The following is a 22,888-nucleotide window of genomic DNA, read 5'->3' as shown; positions in this document are numbered from 1 at the left end:
TGTGTTATTATTATGGCATTTTCTGATACTTACCATGAAGATCAAACCTAATGTGTCCAAAAAAAGAGTGAGCTAAAAACACTGTATGATTATAGTCGGACAAGCAGTGGCTTATACCGAGTGTTGTAGCAGAACAACTGACACTGACACTGATACCCCACTATGATCCATTTCACAAACAAGCCCATCAGATAGTGTTTACCTTCAATTTACATGTAAATCTGGTACACAGCATTTTGACCAACTCATAACTCAGAAATATTCACCATGTAGATAGCCTGCAGTGCTTTGCAGATATTTCACACTGTAAAAACAGATTAAGTTGTTTAACAATAAACAATTTCTTTTGATTTTAACTAATCTAAAATGGAATTGTTTTGATTTGACACCTCTGATTACTCTACATTACAGTACATTCAGGGTAATGTGCCCAAAAATGCATACCTGCTAGTATATGGGGCTCTGTCTGGTAGTGTGTGTCCATTCCATTGGCATAGATGACCCTCAGTGAATGGTCATTACCCACTTGGTAGCTGTTACGAAGCTGGTCTATATGAGAAAAAGCAGAAAAAACTATCATGAATGAACTACAACATTATTTCAAATTGATTTTGTGTTTTCGATGTGGCAAATGTCAAAGCCTTTTTTCAAAAACAATGTATTTTAATTCTTAATTGAACTGAAATTAAAACATTCCCGTGAACAATTGGATTTGACAAAAAGGGACACCCTGGCCACCACTGTCTACAGAGCCCTTACGCTTAGACAAGAGTACTCACAGTGAATCCTAAAATCACCACCTTGCAGTCACTAGCTTTAAAATATCAGCAAAGATTGGACATAATACAAGGATTGGATTAACAAGTTCCTATATTCACAGAATAGAGTTAGGTGGTCAGAATCAGATACTGGTTGAAAGTGAAATGCTGTGAACATCCCTGTATTATAAAAATGAAAGCACAAAAGGGCATCTAAATTCAACACTTAGTTTGTTTATGTATTACCTGAAGGATATTTTCCAATCACTTTAAGAGAGGCCACTGGCCTGGTGATTATGAAAATGAATGTGAAAGATAGTATAAATGCAGTCATTGGTGGAGCATGTTTCTGCACCTCAAAACCATGCTAACGTTTGGCAGATTTGTTTTGATTTTTTTTTTTTTCCTCCATGCAATAGACCAAAATCCATGTGGCATATTTTACAAAAAGCATGACTTTGACCAATGTTGTTCTTCATTAAGTGCAGGTAAGCCTCCTCCAAAGTGCAGAAACTTGCACAAACTTTTAGCCTTTTTGGCAGCTAATCTGTCCCTCTCATGTACACCCTACTTGTTCCTCGTCTTCTGCTGTACCAGAGGTGACTGCAACAAAAACACATAGTAGGCGGCTATGCCTTCCGTCAACGTTACAGGAATCTTTTTTTTAAGAATGGTTAGAAATACGGGAGAACATATACTCAAAATATTTAGGATTGACAGCCTGGAGTAAGGAGAGAAAAAAGGACAAAGAGAGGAGAGCAAGATAGTGCAAAAGAGTGAGAGAGATAAAGGGACAAATGCACAGAGAGAAATTAGTACAATTAATTTCTGTGGGCAGTGTTTGTACCTGCTAATGGTATTAACATTCCCCAGCCTCTTTTAATTAGGTTCCCCTTGACCTCTTGCAGGAGTAATGGCCGTGTGTGTGTGTGTGTGTGTGTGTGTGTGTGTGTGTGTGTGTGTGTGTGTGTGTGTGTGTGTGTGTGTGTGTGTGTGTGTGAGTAAGACAGAGATAGAAGCTCTCTATATACTGTACATTTTTACTCTTCCTCCTTCCCTCTGATATACCATCCTCTTTAACTGACTGTCTTGTTAAAAACTAAAGTATTTTCTAATGTGACAGTTATTTAACAATTTTACACACTGAAAGAATGTTATGTCTTATGTTGACACACATTTTATTCTGCAGGGATTATTTTGGGCGAATATTTTCAAATCTTCTTATCTTCTACATCAGTTTAACAAATTTTTACTCCAATGAATTTATTAAAACAGTTTTCTTATGTTTTTATCTTGATTTGAGACCAACAAGAAAAGCTTTTCTTTTGTTGGCTAAATTCTTATTAAAATTAGTTATCTGCAGTCTAATAATTCATGACAACAATTTTAAGCTTTCAAAACTGTTCAAAATGTAATTCCTGCAAAAAGTGCTGCAATGGTATTCTTTGATGGGAGGATTTACTGGGTGGAACTGATTCTTAACTTCAACCTACCCACACCAATTTCCCAGCACAAAAGAAAGCTTGTACAATAGTACATTATGAATTAGGAGAGACAGCACACACAACTTATTAAAGCCAGGTCATGATAATACGTTGTACATTTCCTATATTTGTCCTTGAAATACATCATTGTCAAGCCCTGTTTTAGCAACATGTTAAATCTTTTGTGCAATCAACAAAACTATCAATGTGACAAGCAGCAGCTATATTATCTTGTTTACCATTTCTAGGGTGCAACTACACCTAATGTGATTTCACATTACCTAGACCACTTTCACACTGGCACGCTGTGCAGTTTAGGTGATCGTCATAGGCTGAGGTGAAACAATAAATAATGTACATGAATTGATGGAGAAGAACGCTACACTTGGCGATGGCTTTGAATAACTTATTACATTCCAATCAATACTGGTCTGCTGGGAGAGAGATTCTGCTCTGTTTTCCTTCACAGTCTCGGCACATGTAGCTTGCTCTGAAACAAATCACTGCTGGCCACTCGAGGCCTCGCTTCAGCTGGCTCATTAGTTCAGATTTAACAAGGGCATCAGTGCTAAATTATTGTTTTCCCTTGATGTTTTGGCTGAATGTCTCACATGAAGGATGTTGAGGATGGTAAAACTAGCATTTTTTCCTTTTGTAGGATCCCTAAAACCTAATATTATCAGAGGGGTTGCAATGACACTTCATCCATAACATTGGTTACGTTATAGGTAAGATTATGAGTAAGACTCTACGTGTATAGGTGTAGCCCTCTAAGAGCTGTCATTACTAAGTTCATCCCTGTACACATGCACAGTCAGGAAGATTTTTTTTCAAGTCCTTGAGCCCTGTACACCCCTCCTCAGGTCTATTCTGAGGTCTGTTCCCAAAAGTCATCATTGCCATGCTGGTGGAGCATGGGGGCCTGGGTCTTTGAGGGCTATGCTTATACTCATACAAACTGGAGTTACAATACATCACTAACTTTCTATTTCATATAGGCTTCTAAGAACTGTGTCTGTTTTTAAAGGGCAAAGTTGATGTAGTCAATGCTGACTGTGATACCAAGGTCCACAAGCAGATAACACACATCAGTTCACAACCCCGTAATGCAAAGCATAATAAGGTAGCATGCAACTGCTGTGCTGTGGTTAACAACATATCAGCCCTGTGTGGAAAAAAGGGGCCAAGTGATATTACACTCCCTCCACATAGCACAGCCACTGCAGAAGAGTGGGACAGTGATTATATACCACAATGGTCCGCATGCAGCTCACTAATCTGAGATGATGGGATTAGAGACGCACCTTTTGGTATGTATGTAAAAGTGCCAGATCTAACAGTGTGTCATCTGCTGTCTAGCATGTTAAAAGCTGAATGTGTCAAGGAGGACTCAGACACATAGTGCAGATAGAAATGGATGAAAGGGCACAGAGAAGCTCAAGATGCAGCCTCCTGGATGTCTGCTGCTCTGTGACTCCAAGGAGTGTGGTGGATAAGGATAATGGTCTCATGGAGTGTGTCCGGATGCCCTGCAGAGGCTGTACTCTTGATGCACTGTAGGCTTGTGAGATGGCACCATGCAGTGAGGAAGACATTGATTTGACAGAGCCCCATCTTGTGAGTGTCCTCTGTAATAAACAAACAGCTGCTGTGTCTGCCTGATGTTTGTCTCGCACAAAACATACTGAAACAAAGTATGCAGTGAGCAGAGCCAGTGAAACACTTCTTCTGCATTAGTTCTGTGAGGGAAATAACTCTCAATAGAAAGGAATTTACTAGGCCAGCATCACAAGAGCCCCCAGATTGGCTGCCTTTCTGATGATGCCCTGCAGATTCTAAAACTACTTTAACTCTACTAACTACTAACTCTACTAACTACTAAGTCAAAAATAAAATAACGCCCAGGTTCTTTACACATTGTGAGGGTTTAAAATCTTGTAGTTTTGGTAAAAGTTTCTCTCTCTGGCCTTCAGGACCGATGACTAAAACCTCTGTTTTATCCTGGTTGTGCTGGAGGAAATTATCTGCCATCCATGACTTGATATCTAAAATGCAGTTAAGAAGGGCATCAAGTGGCCTTGTGTCATCAGGAGACACGGCAACGTACAGCTGCGTATCATCAGTGTAACTGTGGAAACTGATGCCGTGTCTCCTGATGACATCCCCCAAGGGAAGCATGTAAAGATTAAAAAGAAGTGGGCCTAAAATTGACCCTTGAGGGACCCCACATTTAATTTCATGTGTTCTGGAGGAACATGTATCCATACTTACAAAGAAAGATCAATCCGTGAGATAGGAGCGGTACCAGAGAGGCCAACCAGGTGCTTCAGTCTGTTTAATAAAATGTGATGGTCTACTGTATCAAAGGCAGTGCTAAGATCCAGTAAGACCAATACTGTCAGTTTTTGGTTATCTAAATTGCACCTGGTGTCATTTAAAATCTTCAAAAGTGCTGTCTCAGTACTGTGGTTCATCCTAAAACCAGATTGAAATTTCTCAAAAATATTGTTTTTCATTAAAAAATAATTTATTTGATTAAAAACAGCTTTTTCTAAAATTTTACTTAAAAGTGGTAAGTTGGATACAGGTCTGTAGTTGTTAAAAATGTTGTAGTCTAGATTGCTCTTCGTCAGAAGGGGCTTCACCACTGCCGTTTTATAGGCAGTGGGGAAGACACCGGTCTGAAGAGAGCAATTGACTATGTTTAAAATCTGTTCCTCAAAGAATTCATAAAATGTCTTGAAAAGTGATGTGGGAATTGGGTCTAAGAGGCAGGTTGTTGGGTTTACTTTTACTTTACTAGAAAACTCGACCAAGGGCCCTTGCATCAACCAGGTTAAAACTCTCCAGTGTTTCCTCGGGTATAAGCAGTGATCCAGGTCTATGAAGAACAGCATTCTGATGGGATAAAAGACTGGATCTGATGTTATCAATCTTACTTCTGAAGTGGTCTGCAAACTCCTCACAGAGGATCTCAGTTGGTATCATGGAGGATTTATTAATATCAGTGCTGGTTAAAAGATCAAAGGTGGAGAAAAGAAAGCTTGGATTGTTTTTATTGTCTGCGATGAGTTTTAGGAAAATGAGCGCTTCTTGTCAGTTTGACTGAGTTATTGTAGGTTTTGAGTTGATCCCGGTATATTTCATAGTGAACTGTTAATTTGGTTTTTCTCCACCTTCTTTCTGCACTCCTGCATTTCCTTTTCAGTTTTTTGATGTTATCATCTCTCCACAGTTGTGTTTTCTTTGTTCTTATTCTTTTAGTTAAAAGTAGAGCCACTGCATCTAGTGATTTCTTTAACTTATTCTTAAAATCATCAACAATAAAATCACAAGGTGCAGGTAAAACTTTGGCAGGAGTGCTCTGTAAAATCTCAATAAAATTAGCAGCCACTTCAGAAGTAAGACAGCGTTTCCTCACCGTTCTCACTGGGGCCTCCTGATGGCTAAAGCTGGTGATGTTAAAAAACACACAATGGTCACACAATGACCAGGTCCAGGGTGTGTCCTCTGTTGTGAGTTGGCTGTGTAACGTGCTGGTTAAAATCCATCCATCCATCCATTATCTATACCACCTATCCCTTTTGGGGTTGCGGGGGGCTGGAGCCTATCCCAGCTACAATGGGCGAGAGGCGGGGTACGCCCTGAACCGGTCGCCAGCTGATTACAGGGCCACATGCAAGGACAAACAGACATTCACACTCACACTCACACCTACGGACAATTTAGAGTCATCAATTAACCTAATGAGCATGTTTTTGGTCTGTGGGAGGAAGCCGGAGTACCCGGAGAGAACCCACGCATGCACGGGAAGAACATGCAAACTTCACACAGAAAGGCCCCGTCTGACCCGTGGATCGAACCGGCAACCTTCTTGCTGTGAGGCATGCGCACTACCTGCTGCGCCACCGTGCAGCACTGGTTAAAATCCATGCAGTTTAAAATGTTTAAAAATTCTCTGGACATTGCGTCCGATGCATTATCAATGTGTAAATTAAAATCACCAGTTATTAAAATCTGTAATAAGTTGAGTGCACGATTGAAAGTAACTCTGAGAACTCACTGATAAAAGCTTTTGAATAGCGGGGTGGCCTATAGAGTGTACTACAGAGGACAGGGGGACTGCTAAAAACAAATGCATGGCGTTCAAAAGATGTGTAACTGTTAAAGGAAACTTCGTGAGAGATAAGAGATTTCAGAAAAAAAGATGCAGTCCCACCTCCCCTACCTCCCCTGGTAGAAAATGAAAAGTTAAAATCAGGTGGACAGGCCTCAGTGAGGGAAACTCCTGCCTCAGAACCAAGCCATGTTTCTGTGAGCAATAAAATATCAAGCTTATTATTTAAAATCAGATAATTTATGATAAAAGTCTTGTTTTAAGAGAGTGCACGTTCAGCCTCCACAGGTCCGCGGCACCAAGCAGCTCTGTAAAGCCACCCGGGGCCGCGGACCAGCAGAGGCGGGCATATGTGGATGGGAATGGTGTGAACTGATTTTTACTGGAATGGGGTAGCGAACAGTGGGGATATGGTCATGGTGGGGGATAGTGGGTCCATGGGGGGCGGTGTTGAGTGAGGCAGGACTAGGAGCTGCCACAGAAGGTGGAGAGGAAGAGGTCTGGAAGGGGGTGTGTGATGTAAACAGGCATCAGTCACGTGCAGCGTATGTGGCAGATTGCACTGCGTGTTGGAAATTAGCAGCTAACATAGTGCTGCCCAGTTTGTTTGGGTGTACACCGTCTGGCCTATATGAGGAATAGCGATTCCAAAATAGATTAAAGTTGTCAATAAAAGCCACCTCACAATCTCTGCAGTCGGAAAGCAGCCAGGTATTTAGGCTGAGCAGACGGCTGAACCGCTCAGCTCTGCGGGCCAGTAAAGCCAGTAAAGTGGTTTTGCAAAACATTATGATGCTGCAATGACACAGTGAAGTTGACCTTTGACCTTTTGGATAGAAAATGACATCACTTCTTAATTTCATCCTATTTGACAGATGTGTTTTTTTATTATTGCATCCACAAGCAGTGAGGAAAGGTTCTATTTACATCATTCAATGCCACTAGATGTCGCACTAGAGCACCAACACCTCAGACCAAAGCAAATGGCTGCATCTGCCACACCTCCCCCTTAACCACAAACAGCTGCTATATCACTCTCCTCAAAGCCATTGACATTGACAAAACGAAATGTTATGAATATAACTTCTGTTCCCTGAACGAGAGGAACGAGGTACAACACATATTGTATGGGATATCACGCCCCTGCGTGACCTGACTGAAGACACCTCTATTCACGCCTTTACGGCAGATGACCTGAGGTGACTTATGTGACTTATATACGTGCACTACCACAGTCATCGTTCAGTTCGATACCCGCTCTTCACCGAGCCCAGCTGTGCAGTGGGGCAATGTAGTGTTGTACCTCGTTCCTCTCTTTCAGGGAACAGAAGTTATATTCATAACATTTCGTTCCAGTCCTTTCAGTCGATTCACTCGGTACAACACATTGTATGGGACATGTATACACACCCCGCAGAGCAGCCACCGAACCGGGGCCAAACCTCCAATACTCCAGTGCATCGTAGACCCAGCAGAAAGGACAGAGTGAGCCACTCAAGGGGCTGTCACGTCCAAATGATAAAACCGAACAAAAGTGGGCGGTGATGACCAACTGGCTGCAGCGCAAATATCACTGACAGAAACCCCTTTAAACAAGGCCCATGAGGCCGCCATGCCCCTGGTTGAATGCACCCTCACTCCTTGGGGCAACGGAAGACCCCTGCTGCTGTATGCTTGGGAGACAGCCTCCACAATCCTGTGGGAAAGCCGCTGTTTAGACAGCGCCTTGCCCTTAGCCGGATTAGCAAAACAGACAAACAACTGGTCATACCCTGGGTGCGGTCTCCGTAAGTGCGTAGTGCATGCACAGGGCACAAGGAATGTAACCTCCTCTGTTCCTCAGATGCAAAAGGGGGGGGGCAGAAGCTCAAGAGCTCAAACGCCATAGAGCTATAGGCTGCGGGGATAATCTTAGGCAAATATGCCGCATTTGGGCACAATGTAACCTTAGATCCATCCTGAGTGAATTGGTTACAAGGGGGATGCACGGACAAAGCATGAAGGTCGCCCACTCGCTTTGCAGAAGTCAAAGCAAGTAGCAATGCAGTCTTGTCTGAAAGAAATTTCATATCTGCAGACTCAATAGGCTCAAATGGGGGTCCACAAAGAGCCTCAAGCACCAACGCTAAATCCCATGAGGGAGCGCTGGGTTTAAACACAGGCCTCCGCCTGCGAACTCCCTTCAGGTAGAGCATAGCAAGAGGGTGAGCGCCTGGTGTCACTCCATCAAAACCAACGTGGCATGCAGATATAGCTGCCAAATAGACCTTAATCATTGAGAAAGAGAGACCCTTATCCAGCAGCTCATGAAGGAATGTTAAAACATCCCCAATAGAGCACTGAAATGGGAGTACATTTCGGTCCTGACACTACTGCTCAAAGCCTGCCATTTGTAGGCATATAAGCCCCTAGTAGATGATGCCCTCGCACTCTGGATCGTCGCCACCACATTTGGGGGCAGACCCTGAGCTATTAAATTGGACCTCTCAAAAGGTAAGCATGTAGTTGTCACAAATCTGGGCATGGGTGAATCACCTCTCCTCCCACCTGAGAAAGGAGGTCCCTGCGAAGAGGGAGCTGCCAGGGCCTTGCAGCTAGCAGACTGATTATCTCCGCATACCATGACTTCGCTCCTCCTTGAACTGCCACCTTATCGTGGTGGAGGAGTTTGAGTACCCGAATGATCCTAGAGGCTATGTTGTCCGGGGCTTAATGCCCCTGGTAGGGTCTCCCAAGGCAAACAGGTTCTAGGTGACGGGTCAGACTAAGAGCAGTTCAAGAAGCCCCTATGAAAGAAATTAAAGCAAGGAAGCGTACGTCGCCCGGATTGGCGTCACCGGGGCCCCGCCCTGGAGCCAGGCCTGGGGTTGGGGCTCGCAGGCGAGCGCCTGGTGGCCGGGTCTTTGCCCACGGGACCCGGCCGGGCACAGCCCGAAGGAGCGACGTGGGCCCGCCTTCCCGTAGGCCCACCACCCGCAGGAAGGATCAGAAGGGGCCGGTGCTATGTGGAATGGGTAGCAGTCGTGGGTGGGGGCCCCGACGACCCAAACCCTGGACAACGACTCTGGCTATGGGGACATGGAATGTCACCTCACTGTGGGGGAAAGAGCCTGAGCTAGTGCAGGAGGTTGAGCGGTACCGGCTAGAGATAGTCGGGCTCACCTCCACGCACAGTCTGGGCTCTGGAACCCAACTCCTTGAGAGAGGCTGGACTTTCTTCTACTCTGGAGTTGCCCGCGGTGAGAGGCGGCGAGCTGGTGTGGGCTTGCTTATAGCCCCCCAGCTCAGCCGCCATGTGTTGGAGTTCTCCCCACTGAGCGAGAGGGTCGCTTCCCTGCGCCTTCGGGTTGGGGATAGGTCTCTCACTATTGTTTCGGCCTACGGGCCGAACAGTAGCGTAGAGTACCCGGCCTTCTTGGAGTCCCTGGGAGGGGTACTGGAAAGTACTCCAACCGGGGACTCCATTGTTCTGCTGGGAGACTTCAATGCTCACGTGGGCAGCGACAGTGACACCTGGAGGGGAGTGATTGGGAGGAACGGCCTCCCCGATCTGAACCCGAGTGGTGTTCTGTTATTGGATTTCTGTGCTAGTCATAGTTTGTCCATAACGAACACCATGTTCAAGCATAAGGGTGTCCATCAGTGCACGTGGCACCAGGACACCCTAGGCCGGAGGTCAATGATCGACTTTGTAGTCGTATCATCTGACCTTCGGCGGTATGTCTTGGACACTCGGCTAAAGAGAGGGGCTGAGCTGTCAACTGATCACCACCTGGTGGTGAGTTGGATTCGCTGGCAGGGGAAGAAGCGGGACAGACTTGGCAGACCCAAATGTACCGTGAGGGTCTGTTGGGAACGTCTGGCGGAACCCGCTGTCAGGGAGGTTTTCAACTCCCACCTCCGGGAGAGCTTCAACCAGATCCCGAGGGAGGTTGGAGACATTGAGTCCGAATGGACCATGTTCTCCACTTCCATTGTTGATGCAGCCGTCCATAGCTGTGGCCGTAAAGTCGGCAGTGCCTGTCGTGGCGGCAACCCCCGAACCCGGTGGTGGACACCGGAAGTAAGGGATGCCGTCAAGCTGAAGAAGGAGTCCTATCGGGCCTGGTTGGCTCATAGGACTCCTGAGGCAGCTGATGGGTACCGGCGGACCAAGCGTGCGGCAGCTCGGGCGGTTGTAGAAGCAAAAACTCGGGTCTGGGAGGAGTTCGGGGAGGCCATGGAGGAGGACTACCGGTCGGCCTCGAGGAAATTCTGGCAAACCGTTAGGCGCCTCAGGAGGGGGAAGCAGCTTTCTGTCAACACTGTTTACAGTGGAGGTGGGGAGCTGTTGACCTCGACTGGGGATATTGTCGGGCGGCGGAAGGAATACTTCGAGGATCTCCTCAATCCCTCTGTCATGTCTTCCATAGAGGAAGCAGAGACTGGGGACTTGGAGGTCGATTCATTCATCACCGGGGCTGAAGTCACTGAGGCAGTTCGCAAGCTCCTCGGTGGCAAAGCGCCGGGGGTGGATGAGATCCGCCCTGAGTACCTCAAGTCTCTGGATGTTGTAGGACTGTCTTGGTTGACACGCCTCTGCAGCATCACGTGGCAGACGGGGACAGTGCCTCTGGACTGGCAGACTGGGGTGGTGGTCCCTCTTATTAAAAAGGGGGACCGGAGGGTGTGTTCCAACTATCGGGGGATCACACTCCTCAGCCTCCCTGGGAAAGTCTATTCCAGGGTACTGGAGAGGAGAATCCGGCCGATAGTCGAACCCCGGATTCAAGAGGAACAATGCGGTTTTCGTCCTGGCCGTGGAACACTGGACCAGCTCTATACCCTCCACAGGGTGCTTGAGGGTTCATGGGAGTTTGCCCAACCAGTCCACATGTGCTTCGTGGACTTGGAGAAGGCATTCGACCGTGTCCCTCACGTCATTCTGTGGGAGGTGCTCCAGGAGTATGGGGTTGGAGGCCCTCTGTTGAGGGCTCTACAGTCCCTGTACAACCGGAGCAGGAGCTTGGTCCGCATTGCCGGCAGTAAGTCGGACCTGTTCCCGGTGCATGTTGGACTCCGGCAGGGCTGCCCTTTGTCACCGGTTCTGTTCATCATTTTTATGGACAGGATTTCTAGGCGCAGCCAGGGGCCGGAGGGGGTTCGGTTCGGGGGCCGGCAGATTTCGTCTCTGCTTTTCGCAGATGATGTTGCCTTGGTGGCTACCTCGAGCCAGGACCTTCAGCATGCGCTGGGGCGGTTCGCAGCCGAGTGTGAAGCAGCTGGGATGAGAGTTAGCACCTCCAAGTCCGAGGCCATGGTTCTCGACCGGAAAAAGGTGGCTTGCTCCCTTCAGGTTGGGGGAGAGTTCCTGCCTCAAGTGGAGGAGTTTAAGTATCTTGGGATCCTGTTCTCGAGTGAGGGAAGGATGGAACGTGAGATTGACAGGCAGATCGGTGCAGCGGCTGCAGTAATGCGGTTGCTGTATCGGTCTGTCGTGGTAAAGAAGGAGCTGAACCAAAAGGCGAAGCTCTCAATTTACCGGTCAATCTACGTTCCTACCCTCACCTATGGTCATGAACTTTGGGTCATGACCGAAAGAACGAGGTCCCGGATACAAGCGGCTGAAATGAGTTTCCTCCGCAGGGTGGCGGGGCGCTCCTTTAGAGATAGGGTGAGGAGCTCTGTCACCTGGGAGGAGCTCAGAGTAGAGTCGCTGCTCCTCCGCATCGAGAGGAGTCAGCTGGGGTGGCTCGGGCATCTCTATCGGATGCCCCCTGGACGCCTCCCTAGGGAGGTGTTCCAGGCATGTCCCACCGGGAGGAGGCCCCGGGGAAGACCCAGGACACGCTGGGGTGACTACGTCACTCGGCTGGCCTGGGAACGCCTCGGGATCCCCCCGGAAGAGTTGGAGGAAGTGTCCGGGGAGAGGGAAGTCTGGGCGTCCCTGCTCAGACTGCTCCCCCCGCAACCCGGCCCCGGATAAGCGGAAGAAAATGGATGGATGGATGGACCATGACTTCGCCGGCCAGCGAGGGGCCACCAGGATCAGGGAGAGCCCCTGTCGGCACACCCTCTCCAGAACAGACACAATCATTTCCACTGGGGGAAATGCATACAGCAACGTGTTGGGCCATGTGTGTGCCAGCGCATCTGTTCTCAGAGGAGCACTGTGGTCTGTTATGGAGAAGAACAGGGGACAGTGGGTATTTGCTCTGGAGGCAAAAAGATCCACTTCTGCCCTACCGAAGCGATCCCATATCTGAGACACCACCAGTGGGTGCAATCTCCACTCCCTCATCAGAGGACCTCCCCTGGAGAGAAGGTCTGGCCCCAGGTTCAAGTGCCCTGGAACATGCGTGGCTCTGAGAGACAGAAAATGAGTACTGCACCAGAGCAACAGAGAGTGAGCCAGTTTCAACAGGGGAAGGGAGCGTGTCCCTCCCTGCTTGTTTGTGTAGGAAACCACCGTTGTGTTGTCTGTCCTGATCAGGACATGATGGCCTGTCAGAATGGGACGAAAATGCTTCAGAGCTAAAGGGTCGCTAATAGCTCCAGGTGGTTGATGTGGAGCCTGCATTGTGCTGGCGTCCAAACCCCTCTCACTGCTGTGCCCTCGCACAGCACCCCCCACCCCCTCAGGGATGCGTCTGTGGACACCACCTTGCGGAAAAACACCCTCCCTATAGGAGACCCTTGTTGTAGTAAACCGGGTTCTCTCCATGGGAGAAGAGCCGACATGCAAGATGGAGTTATCGTCAGCCTCCTCTGGAGGTGACGTGGTGCGCACAGCCGGTGAGTCCACCGTTGAAACGCTTGCATCTTTAACAGACCCAGCGGCACTGTAGCGGCACTACAGCGATCATAGATGCCATCATGCCTGTCAGCTGTAAAATCGTCCGGAAACGTGGCCGTGGTTCGGGAGGAAGAAAAACCCCGAGAACCGTGACCGTTTCTGAGCCGGTGGAGGAGAGGGCCAAGTCACTTCCAATTTCTCAGCTGCACGACGGTACAGTGAGAGGAAGGATGTGTCGAACTGGTCAACTGGTGCAGCAGCGGCGGCGTACTGACCCGACGACAACGGCTCCTGTTCGTCCTCCGACAAACCATGCACGTCCAAGCCGACATCCAGCACGTCCTCCTCGTCATGGTAGCAGGCTAGCTCAGGTAGCGGCTGGCTAGCGCCCTCGGAGGGGCCTGGCTCAGACCCCACTAACCCGTCAGCACACTCCATGTGGTCCGCCCAGCTTTTAATGGGGTCTCCGACCAAGCGCTCCTCGTCGCCGGACTCAGACGAAGCCGGGTCCTTGGACTCGGAGAAGAGGGGGTCAAGACGTGCAATGGCTGTCTTTCCCAGGACTCTCTCCACAAACTTGACCCGCCTTCTCAGGGTTGAGCTCCAGAGCTGCTGACAGGACTCACAAGACTTGGGCTCAGTCAACGCCCTCCTGGTGTGGTCAATCCCCAGGCAGACGCGACATGCGTCATGGAAGTCCTTCTCATGAAGGGAGAAGCCGCACCTGTGAGGACAGGGGCGAACGGCAGACTTTCCCTTCACTTGCTTAGGCTGTGCGCTTATATTGAGACACAATGAGCCAGAGCAAGAAAACAGCGAAATCAGCGAAAACAGTACAAAGACAATATATGTCATGTTTGACTTCATCAATTTCATTGATTTTTGTAAATATATGCTCATTCTAAATTTCATGCAGCAACAAGTTTTAATCAAAGACTGGGAAAGGTTTGGAACACTCCAAGAACACCTGTTATGGAACATTCCACAGGTTAACAGGTTCAGATAGTATCATGATTGGGTATGAAAGGGGCATTCTCGAAAGGCTCAGTCATTCATAAGCAAGGATGGAGTGAGGTTCGCCACTTTGTGAACACATGATTGTATAGATTGATAGATAGATAGAGTACTTTATTGATACCCAAAGGGAATTTGCAACGTTGCATTCGTGTATCATAAAGGATAAAATAGAAAGGATATTATTGCATGGACTCTGCAACACAAACCAGTACTCAGCAAACACAGTGAAATTACTGCCCTCTGGTTTAAAATATGTTTTACACAGCAACCCAACTCTTTTTGGAAACAATCCATAAATCATAATCATTAGCTTTCGAGCTATCCTGCTAACAATAGTTACCTAGAATGTCAAGAAAAACATGCTTTGGGTAGCCAAAGTGAATGTGAATCCCTTCAGATAAACTCTTCAAACTGCACTCTGTCATCTCACTTTTACAGACTGGCTACCAAAACAAAGAACATAGAAGCTCACACACAAACACACACACACACACACACACACACACACACACACACACACACACACACACACACACACACACACACACACATTTTGTTCTTTCTTTCTTTGTACTTTCTGTTTGTAAGTAGGTGATGGTTATGAATTAGAACAGAAGCACATATTGGGAAATCTCTTAGACCTTAACATATTCAGGAGGTTGGTCTGACTTTTTCATCCATTGTCTCCTGACCCTGATAACATGCCAATTACGCAGCTTTCTTTGTAGACTGGATATTGCAGTACACTTTCTTCAATGTGATTGAGAATCGGTCAAGATTTGCTCCTCCAAAACAAATTGGGCTCTTTCCACAGTGACTAATTTCAACCTGAATCACAGCCGCCTGTCAGTGATTTAAATGGAAATCAGGCACTGTTTTCCATTGAAGAAACAAATGTTGAAAAATACTGAACAGAGAACGCAGCCCTTGTTTCTACTGGGATAATTTTGTCCAGCATAATTTGTGTTAAAAAGGTACTTGCAAAATAAATGCTGTCACAACACACTCTCTTGCAAAGTGTCTTCATCACTCTGTCATCACACAAAAACACACAGACTGAGTCATGTTTCCATTTCTTCAAAAGACATCACATTGACTTCCTGGGGACTCACCCTAAGCCCAACCATAACCTCTACTTGTCTAACCCTAACCTAAGCCTAAACCGGACCCTAACCTTACCTTCATCTTAACCCATGTCTTCACCCTGAATTTCACTGATGTATGTTATGGGGACTGGCATTCTGTCCCCATGGGGAAGGTGAGTCCCCACAGTAAATCTGAGTAAACAGATTTATGTCCCCACAATGTGAGTAAAACCACACACACACACACACACACACACACACACACACACACACACACACACACACACACACACACACACACTTGTGCAAGCACCTTACCCTGCACCAGTGTGTAGAAGGAGTCTATTGATGACAAGTTGGTTGTTATGGAGACATCCTCATCCCTCCCTGACGTCTCAATGTCTACAGAAACAGCTCCTGATGACATGTCGCCGTGGAGATTGGTCACCACGCCAGTGGGGAAGGTCACATTAGTCAGACGACCCTCGCTGTCATAGCTACAAGAACAGCATGCAGGGATGGAGGAATAAAGGCACATTAGTGGTCATTACTCAAATATGCTTGACAGAAACCTGTAAAAAATACCTGAATCGCCACTGTGCACTCTTCTCATGTAGTTTATAGTTGGTGATGCTATTCTGTCATGTGTTGAAATGATTTAAATAGCTTTTGAAATGTAAAAATCCTGTCCATCTCTCCATCAGCACATAGCAGAACAAACATGTACTCAAACATAAACACAGCAATGCTGCTCACTCATAGAAGGTAGTCCAGCCTATTTGGATGCTCTTGGTAGCCAGCAAGCCGCTGTTGCCATGGTAACTAAACAAGACCAGCTCCTGACCCTGAGCCGTGAGAGTCTTCAGACCTCCATTAGTCCCGATGGTCAGCCAGATGACCTATACGCACACAAAAACACACACCACAGGCCAACAGAGTTACATACATTCTGCCAGTACAGTCTTGCAGCAGCCGTCATCTCAGACAGTAAATATGGGAAATAGACAGTATGGGCTCTATTTTCGATTCCGCCGCGCACAGTCAGGTCCGCTTTGCCAATGGGGCGTGGTGGTGTACACTTTGGTATTTTTGTGCACTGTGCCACCAGCGCATCTCCTCCCCCTTCTCATCTCAGTCCCACTCAGCGGCGTAACTCGGAAGGAGGGAGGGGAGAAGGCCTGGAGTGGGTTTGACACAGCCGAGTCAAATCTTTACCAATCAAACCAGCTCCTCGCCTCACCTTTAAAAACGCTGCTGGCGAGGCGCATGGCAAGTTTCAAGGATGACTGAGCCCGCGTTGGAAAGTGTCCGACGCCCAAACTTCTCCCAGGAGGAGACTGATGTCACTCATGTCTAAATATGAGGTCCTTAGATGGTAAATACTCTGCCTCCTCCTCCTCATCCTCCTCAAAGCAATGATGTACTCCATCTTTGTAGATAACGTTAAGCATTACTATGATTACATTTGTATTTGGAATGAAATGACGTGGGTAATAGTGGTCAACGATCATTACTTACATTTTTTCCATGTGTCTGTCTCTCTCTGTCTCTCGAGTGCTCTGAGATAGATGCAGTATATATGCTCTGTAGGATGCCACGGCTGTTTTTGGTTGGCACAGCGACATGAATTGATTAGTTTGCATCCCTGTTTCACCTGTGTACATTTGGTCAGGGTGAGTGACCATTACGTGTGCTGAACGTGCTTGTGCTAGCAGCCACCCATCCAGAGGGGTGCCCCCCTGAAAGACTGTAGGGATGCTAGAATTCGCCACGATGAACAAGTCATGTGCCGACCCGGGGAAAGTGGCATACACTTTTGTCACCAGGCAATTTGAGTCACAGATCACCAGACATCCCTGTTTCATCTGTGTATGTTCGGTCAGGTTGAGTGACCATTACGCGGGCTGAACGCGCTTTCGATGTGGTCATGTGAGATACTGATCAAAATATAGAAATTTAGGTCTGACTGTATGTGCTGACTCAGATAGTTGCATTGAATCGGCTGTTGCTAATTATTGATCACAGTGAAATGCCAGACACTGTGGAAACCTGCCTGTAAGGTATTGGTTACGTGAGCGCACGACTCTGTGTCACTGGTGCACAGAGTTGACCAGGTCTGGGGTGGTGAGCTTCCAGCGCACTTTTGCGCTGGTGGCGCAGACCGAAATGGAACGAAAATCCAAATCCGCCGGCTGATTATGCCGACACCTCCCCCTACTGCGCCATAACGCCCATCCTGGTGCACCTCAGTACGCCTCGGTTTACCAAAATACCAAGTGTGCCGTGTGCCTGCCTGCGCTGCACGAAAATACCACTGCGTGGGATGCGCAGCCTGTGCCGCACCGGTGGCAGAATCGAAAATAGAGCCCGAAATGTTTACTTTATTTTGATAAATATTCTGGGTTGTCAGTATAGTGTTTTAGAGTCTTTCTCGAACAGCAACACTGTTTTCAATTACTTGTATATTAGCTAGCTGAATGCACCCTCTTTTATCATCAAGGTATTTTCACTCTCTTCTATGTACCATTTATTCAGGAACAGTATCCTCAAAGTCGCAGCCTCTCCAATAAAAATCTTACCGTGGCTAAAAAACTGATGAAAACTCCTGAAATGTTTGCGCAAATAACTGGCCTTCAAAAACACAAGTTAAGCTCTGTAGCATGACATCTCACCTGATTGTCAGGAGCGACCACACGTACAGGCATCCTGTTGGTATCTCTCCGGATACGAAGGGTGTTCCCACTGCTGTCTGTCACTGCGGTCACATCCTCCTCATTGCTGGGAGTGAAGGACAAAATGACAATGTGAAAATTTGCAATGGATATATTGCAATGCTATCGTAAAATGCTATCTTCAATTATGACGCAAATCCTTCGTTTTCATTCCCACACACACTGACCTGTAGCTGAAATTGTATTTATAGTCTCCAGTGACCAAAGACATGGTGAACTGGTGAGTTCCATTTGTGTCAAACACATAGAGCTCTTGAGAGGCTGGAGAGGCCACTTCATAGGAGCTTGGACCTGAAGCTAGAGAGCCTAAAGAGAGACAAACAGACAGCCAGTCAGTCAGAGACTTATGGTGTATTTAATTTTTTTATTTGATTTACTTTTTTTTCTTGATTGAATTCATACAGTATCTTCCCAGGACCCATTACAATTAGACATATTTTGTAATATGCTATATACAGGAGAATTCTTTCTTCTTTATGCAAAATATTTGGGGCAGCTTGTGTGCACTGCAGCAATTGGAACAGTTTGGTCAGTAGAATACAGCTTTACTAGCTGTTTATACAGGGAATCCATGTGTCACAACTGTGTTACAACTTTATTTTTCATTTCTAATATTTTGGCCTTCTTTTATACATTCAGAGGTGGGGAACAACAATAGTATGCCCACTTTGTGTGTGTGTGCACTGGATATACGTACCAGTAGGTGGTTGGTTGCGTCGAATGGCTCGAATTCGGATGTTTCCTAGATCAGCCACATACAGTGTCCCATCCGGAGACACCACCAACGAAGAAGGACAATTAAGCCTTGCGTCTTTAGCATAGCCATCTCCTGTTTGATAGCAGTCACAGTTGGCATCGTTCTGCAGGATGGAAGGAGGTAGAGAGCGGGAGAGGAAGAAGGAGCAAACAAAGACAGAAAAGAGGTGAATAATAGTAGAGACACAACACAGCACAACACAAGTAACAACTTGGCACATGTTATGGAGAGTGAAAATATGGGAACAACAAAAATTCAATAGGGAAAAAATGTCATGAATTTTAGGTTTTGTATTCTACTATATTATTAATATATTCATATTGAGCAGACACTTCCTACACTTGTCACTACACTTCTGTATTGTACTGTATTGTATTGGACTGGGATCAGACTCCATATATTCCATATGGAACTTAATCCATGTCGTTCTTTGACAGCTTCTCATTCATTTGAACTGGAAGTGGGTTTGCTGAACTGATTGACAAAACAGCTGTACTATGACCATATCAAGATTAAGATATGAAACTACCACAAAAGAAGGACCTAGACTGAAAATGGCACTCTTCTGTGTTAACTGATATATTTGTGAATAGCTGGGGTGTGCTACCTTGCAGTCACAGTCAGACAATGCTCCAGCTAGGTGGGTAATTTCTCCATCAGTCGACACCTAGCAGGATGACAGTCAGATAGAGACATTTGAAAATTTGGGAAACACAGTTCAAAAACAAAAATCGATCTGCTCTTTCACCGAAAACAAAAAGTTTAAGTAAAATCATTTTTACTGATGTGCCTGCACCTGGGGTTCAATTCAGACCATGGGACCTTAATTACATGTCATCCCTGTTTAAATTACTAAAGAAAGTGTCCTCTTATAATAAAATAACAGAAAATAAATTATTCTGACAAGGCTAATGGTCATGCAATGCTTTTGCTTAGTAATAGGTGGTACCATGCTGATGCTTCGGGGCGTGTCGAGAAATCCCGTAAGTGTTTAGTGAAGCGTGTATCAAGGCTTGTGTCATTTAAGGTGAAGCCTCGCCGGTTCAGGAAATGGTTCCAGTATTGGCGTGATTTATGAACAGATACATACTGTATACTGCAATGGATACACTTTCAATAACATTATTACATGTGTTTTATGTTTATTATGAAATGTACTATATTTTTCACTGTCTTTTCTTTTAATCCAAGGTGAAGTGTTTGTTGTGTGCTAGAGAATTGGGGTACAACAACACCTCATGCATGCTGAGGCATTTTTGTGCTTTGCATGATAATAATGAGGGGAATGTGGCATATTTTGTTTCTGAATAAAATGAATGAAGTCTTTAAGTTGCACAAATTCACTGCCCTCTTCATGTTCACAAGCACATCCACTGACCCTTACCTCATTAAAACACTGCAACAGTTTGAAAACAATTGTTCCCCTGTCATTATGAGTTATTCAAACATTGACAAAATTATTTATTGATAAACATTTGAGAAGTAATATTAGATTCCATTGTATTGTCATGTTACATACCCATAATACACTAAACAAAAATATTAATTTTATTCATATTAGTGCTGTCAAAAATAGCACGTTATTAAGGCGTTAAGGCAAATCAATTTTAACGGCATCATTTTTTTTATCGCGCGATTAACGTTCTTTGTGACCTAGTGAACTTGCAGTTTTTTATAAGCTGTGGCCACTGCTAGTAACGTTACAAACACTACAGGATCCAATTGTAAACCAGAAACAAAACAATGGGCACGCCCCACACATGTTTTGGTCTTGCCTGCTCGCTAGCTGTGAAAGTGTAGGCGGATGTCAAGTGCGAAACGCCAAAATGGATGTGAACAAGATTCTGAATAGAAAGTTTAGTTTCAAAAAGTTGCCAAATGGGTCGACTGACAAGACCAAAGTTTGGACAGAGGCATATGGATACCGCAACTAAAAACAAGCTTACTGCAGCCATAGCCAAGTAATGTTCATTCTTTCTGGAGAGAAATGAGAGGCTGCGTTGATAAGCCTCTGGTGAATAAATAGAAGAGCAGTACAGTTTGACTGCTTGTATGTTCAAAGGAAACTTAAGAAAGGAAAGTTTAAGCCATGGTTTAACTGCACTATAGCCTGAGTCCTAGTTTACAATGATGTGCACTTTGTAACTTTATTTTGTATCACCCTGTTTTGATCCCTTAGAAAGGGTTGTTGAAGGGGCTTTTTTGTAACCAAGCATTTAATTTTTTGTCATCTGTTTATTGACAGTGTTAAATTGTGTGAGATTTGATTCATTCAAATGTGAATGACTGCTCAAAATGAGAATGTTAGTGTGAAATATAACACGACAGGTTATTTTCAATAAAAAACATTTGCACGAAGCAAGCCTATCCACTTTTCCATGTTGATAACAGTATTAAAATGATAATTAATGGAACATTTAGAATAGATAAAAATGTGCAATTAATTTGCGATTAATCGTGAGTTAACTATGACATTTATGAGATTAATTACAATTAAATATTTTACTCGATTGACAGCACTAATTTATATGAATGAATACATGAACGCTACACAAAATGCATTAAGAATAATTGATTTCTTTTACTTGGCAGTCATTCCCATGGCTGCACTGTTGCCGGACAGTCTTGAGTGTACTTCAAATTGCTAAAATTGATAAAATTACATTTACAACTAGACAATTTCTCCTGGGGAAATTCTGAAAGGGCCACAGGGGCTACTGCCAGAGTGTGTACATTATGATGAGATTCTTCAGAGATTAGAGATTAGAGCCAATTAATGCTAAGCTAACATCAGCATGTCAAATAACACATTAAAAAGATCTCAAACACCATTAGAATGCATTTAGTAATAATTTTTTTAGCATGTTAGCATTAGCATGCTAACCATTAGCACATTAGCACAACAACCTGACATCAAAAGTCAAACCTGTATGCACATTCATAGGACCTCATGTTAGCATTAGCATGTTAGCATTGTGGATAATACTAACAGGCCAACATCACTCATTACATGACTAACATTTGAAACTCACTAGTAATAATAAGTGAGAAAAATGGCTCTTTATCAAGCCACTGCACAGCTTGATGACGAGCTGATCATTTGAATCAGCTACATAGCTGCTGCCGAAGCTACATATTTGTGTTTGTGTGTGTGGGAGAGGAGTGCTCAGAGAAGTACTGAGGCTCAGAGGTTGCCATGGCAACTTGAGGTGGTTGCCATTGACAATAGGGGCCCCCTAGGCAGACAGATAGGGGCAGACAGAAACGTGGAGAAAAACAGCCATTTTCTGCCTCTGCACTGCTCTCACATTTGGGCTTATGCTGACAAAACCGTAGCTCCTATCAGAAAAAAACATAGACCATCATCACTGTCAGTACTTCCTCAACAATTGGTGTGATTTCGGTCTTTTTACAGAAAATAATTTGGAGACACTTGCGAGTTTAAAACAGGGGTCCGTTCTGCTTCTCTCAGAAAATCTTTGTATATATAATAAGAAAAAAACACGCAGTATAACAATAGGGCTTGGGGTGAAGCCCCTACGGCTATTTCATAGCTATTTCATAGCTGTAGGGGCACAAGGCTCAGTGCGATTGCCCCGTGGCCCTAATTACCTGTATTTTATAGATTCTGCTCTGAAGCGTCGGCACGGTATGACCCATTATTACCCATAATATATCTGGCTATTTAACAGTCTTTGACCAGCAGGGGGGTTTGTGTGCACATGAAGCCTCGAGAAATGAACTTTTTTATGAACCATTTCGCTGGAAGGCTTCAAGGCTTTTGCTTAAATGTGAGGATGGAGGAGGTACATCTCAACTCTGCCAATTAATGTATTGTAGACTTGAATCCTGATTTTGCCATCACTACTATTACTGACTTGGACAGACTTTCAAAGTTGTGCTTGCTTGTTTGGAAAATTGATAATCAGGAAATGACTGTACAGAATGTGCCATACATATCCTGAGGAATACCTGTCGAATCCGGTGGATTTTCTTCTCATCTGTCTCTGCGATATAGAGGACACCGCTGTAGGACAAGGCTATGGCTGTAGCTCCCTCTAGCATGGTCTGGACTGCTCTTTTCCCCATAGTATATTCTATACCAGGGACCTGGCAGTGCATTGGTCGACCTGCCACGATACGAACCTGAACACACGCCCATA

At 45.5% G+C, this 22,888-nt stretch overlaps 1 protein-coding gene across 2 annotated transcripts in view; it reads right to left on the bottom strand.

Moving 5' to 3' along the window:
• Positions 1-22,888, bottom strand: part of tenm3 (teneurin transmembrane protein 3) — a 327,457-nt gene that overhangs the window by 47,850 nt on the left and 256,719 nt on the right. For both annotated transcript variants that reach the window (XM_070970867.1, XM_070970875.1), the window contains 8 exons: positions 22,698-22,871; positions 19,333-19,392; positions 18,666-18,828; positions 18,136-18,274; positions 17,909-18,014; positions 15,993-16,135; positions 15,555-15,733; positions 445-549 (listed from right to left, as the gene is read on the bottom strand). In XM_070970867.1, the coding sequence (XP_070826968.1) occupies positions 445-549; positions 15,555-15,733; positions 15,993-16,135; positions 17,909-18,014; positions 18,136-18,274; positions 18,666-18,828; positions 19,333-19,392; positions 22,698-22,871 (1,069 nt within the window). The remainder of the gene's footprint in view (positions 1-444; positions 550-15,554; positions 15,734-15,992; positions 16,136-17,908; positions 18,015-18,135; positions 18,275-18,665; positions 18,829-19,332; positions 19,393-22,697; positions 22,872-22,888) is intronic.

This window comes from Chaetodon trifascialis, chromosome 2, assembly GCF_039877785.1.
Source record: "Chaetodon trifascialis isolate fChaTrf1 chromosome 2, fChaTrf1.hap1, whole genome shotgun sequence".
NCBI lineage: Eukaryota > Metazoa > Chordata > Actinopteri > Chaetodontiformes > Chaetodontidae > Chaetodon > Chaetodon trifascialis.
This window is presented reverse-complemented; position numbering and strand designations above follow the sequence as displayed.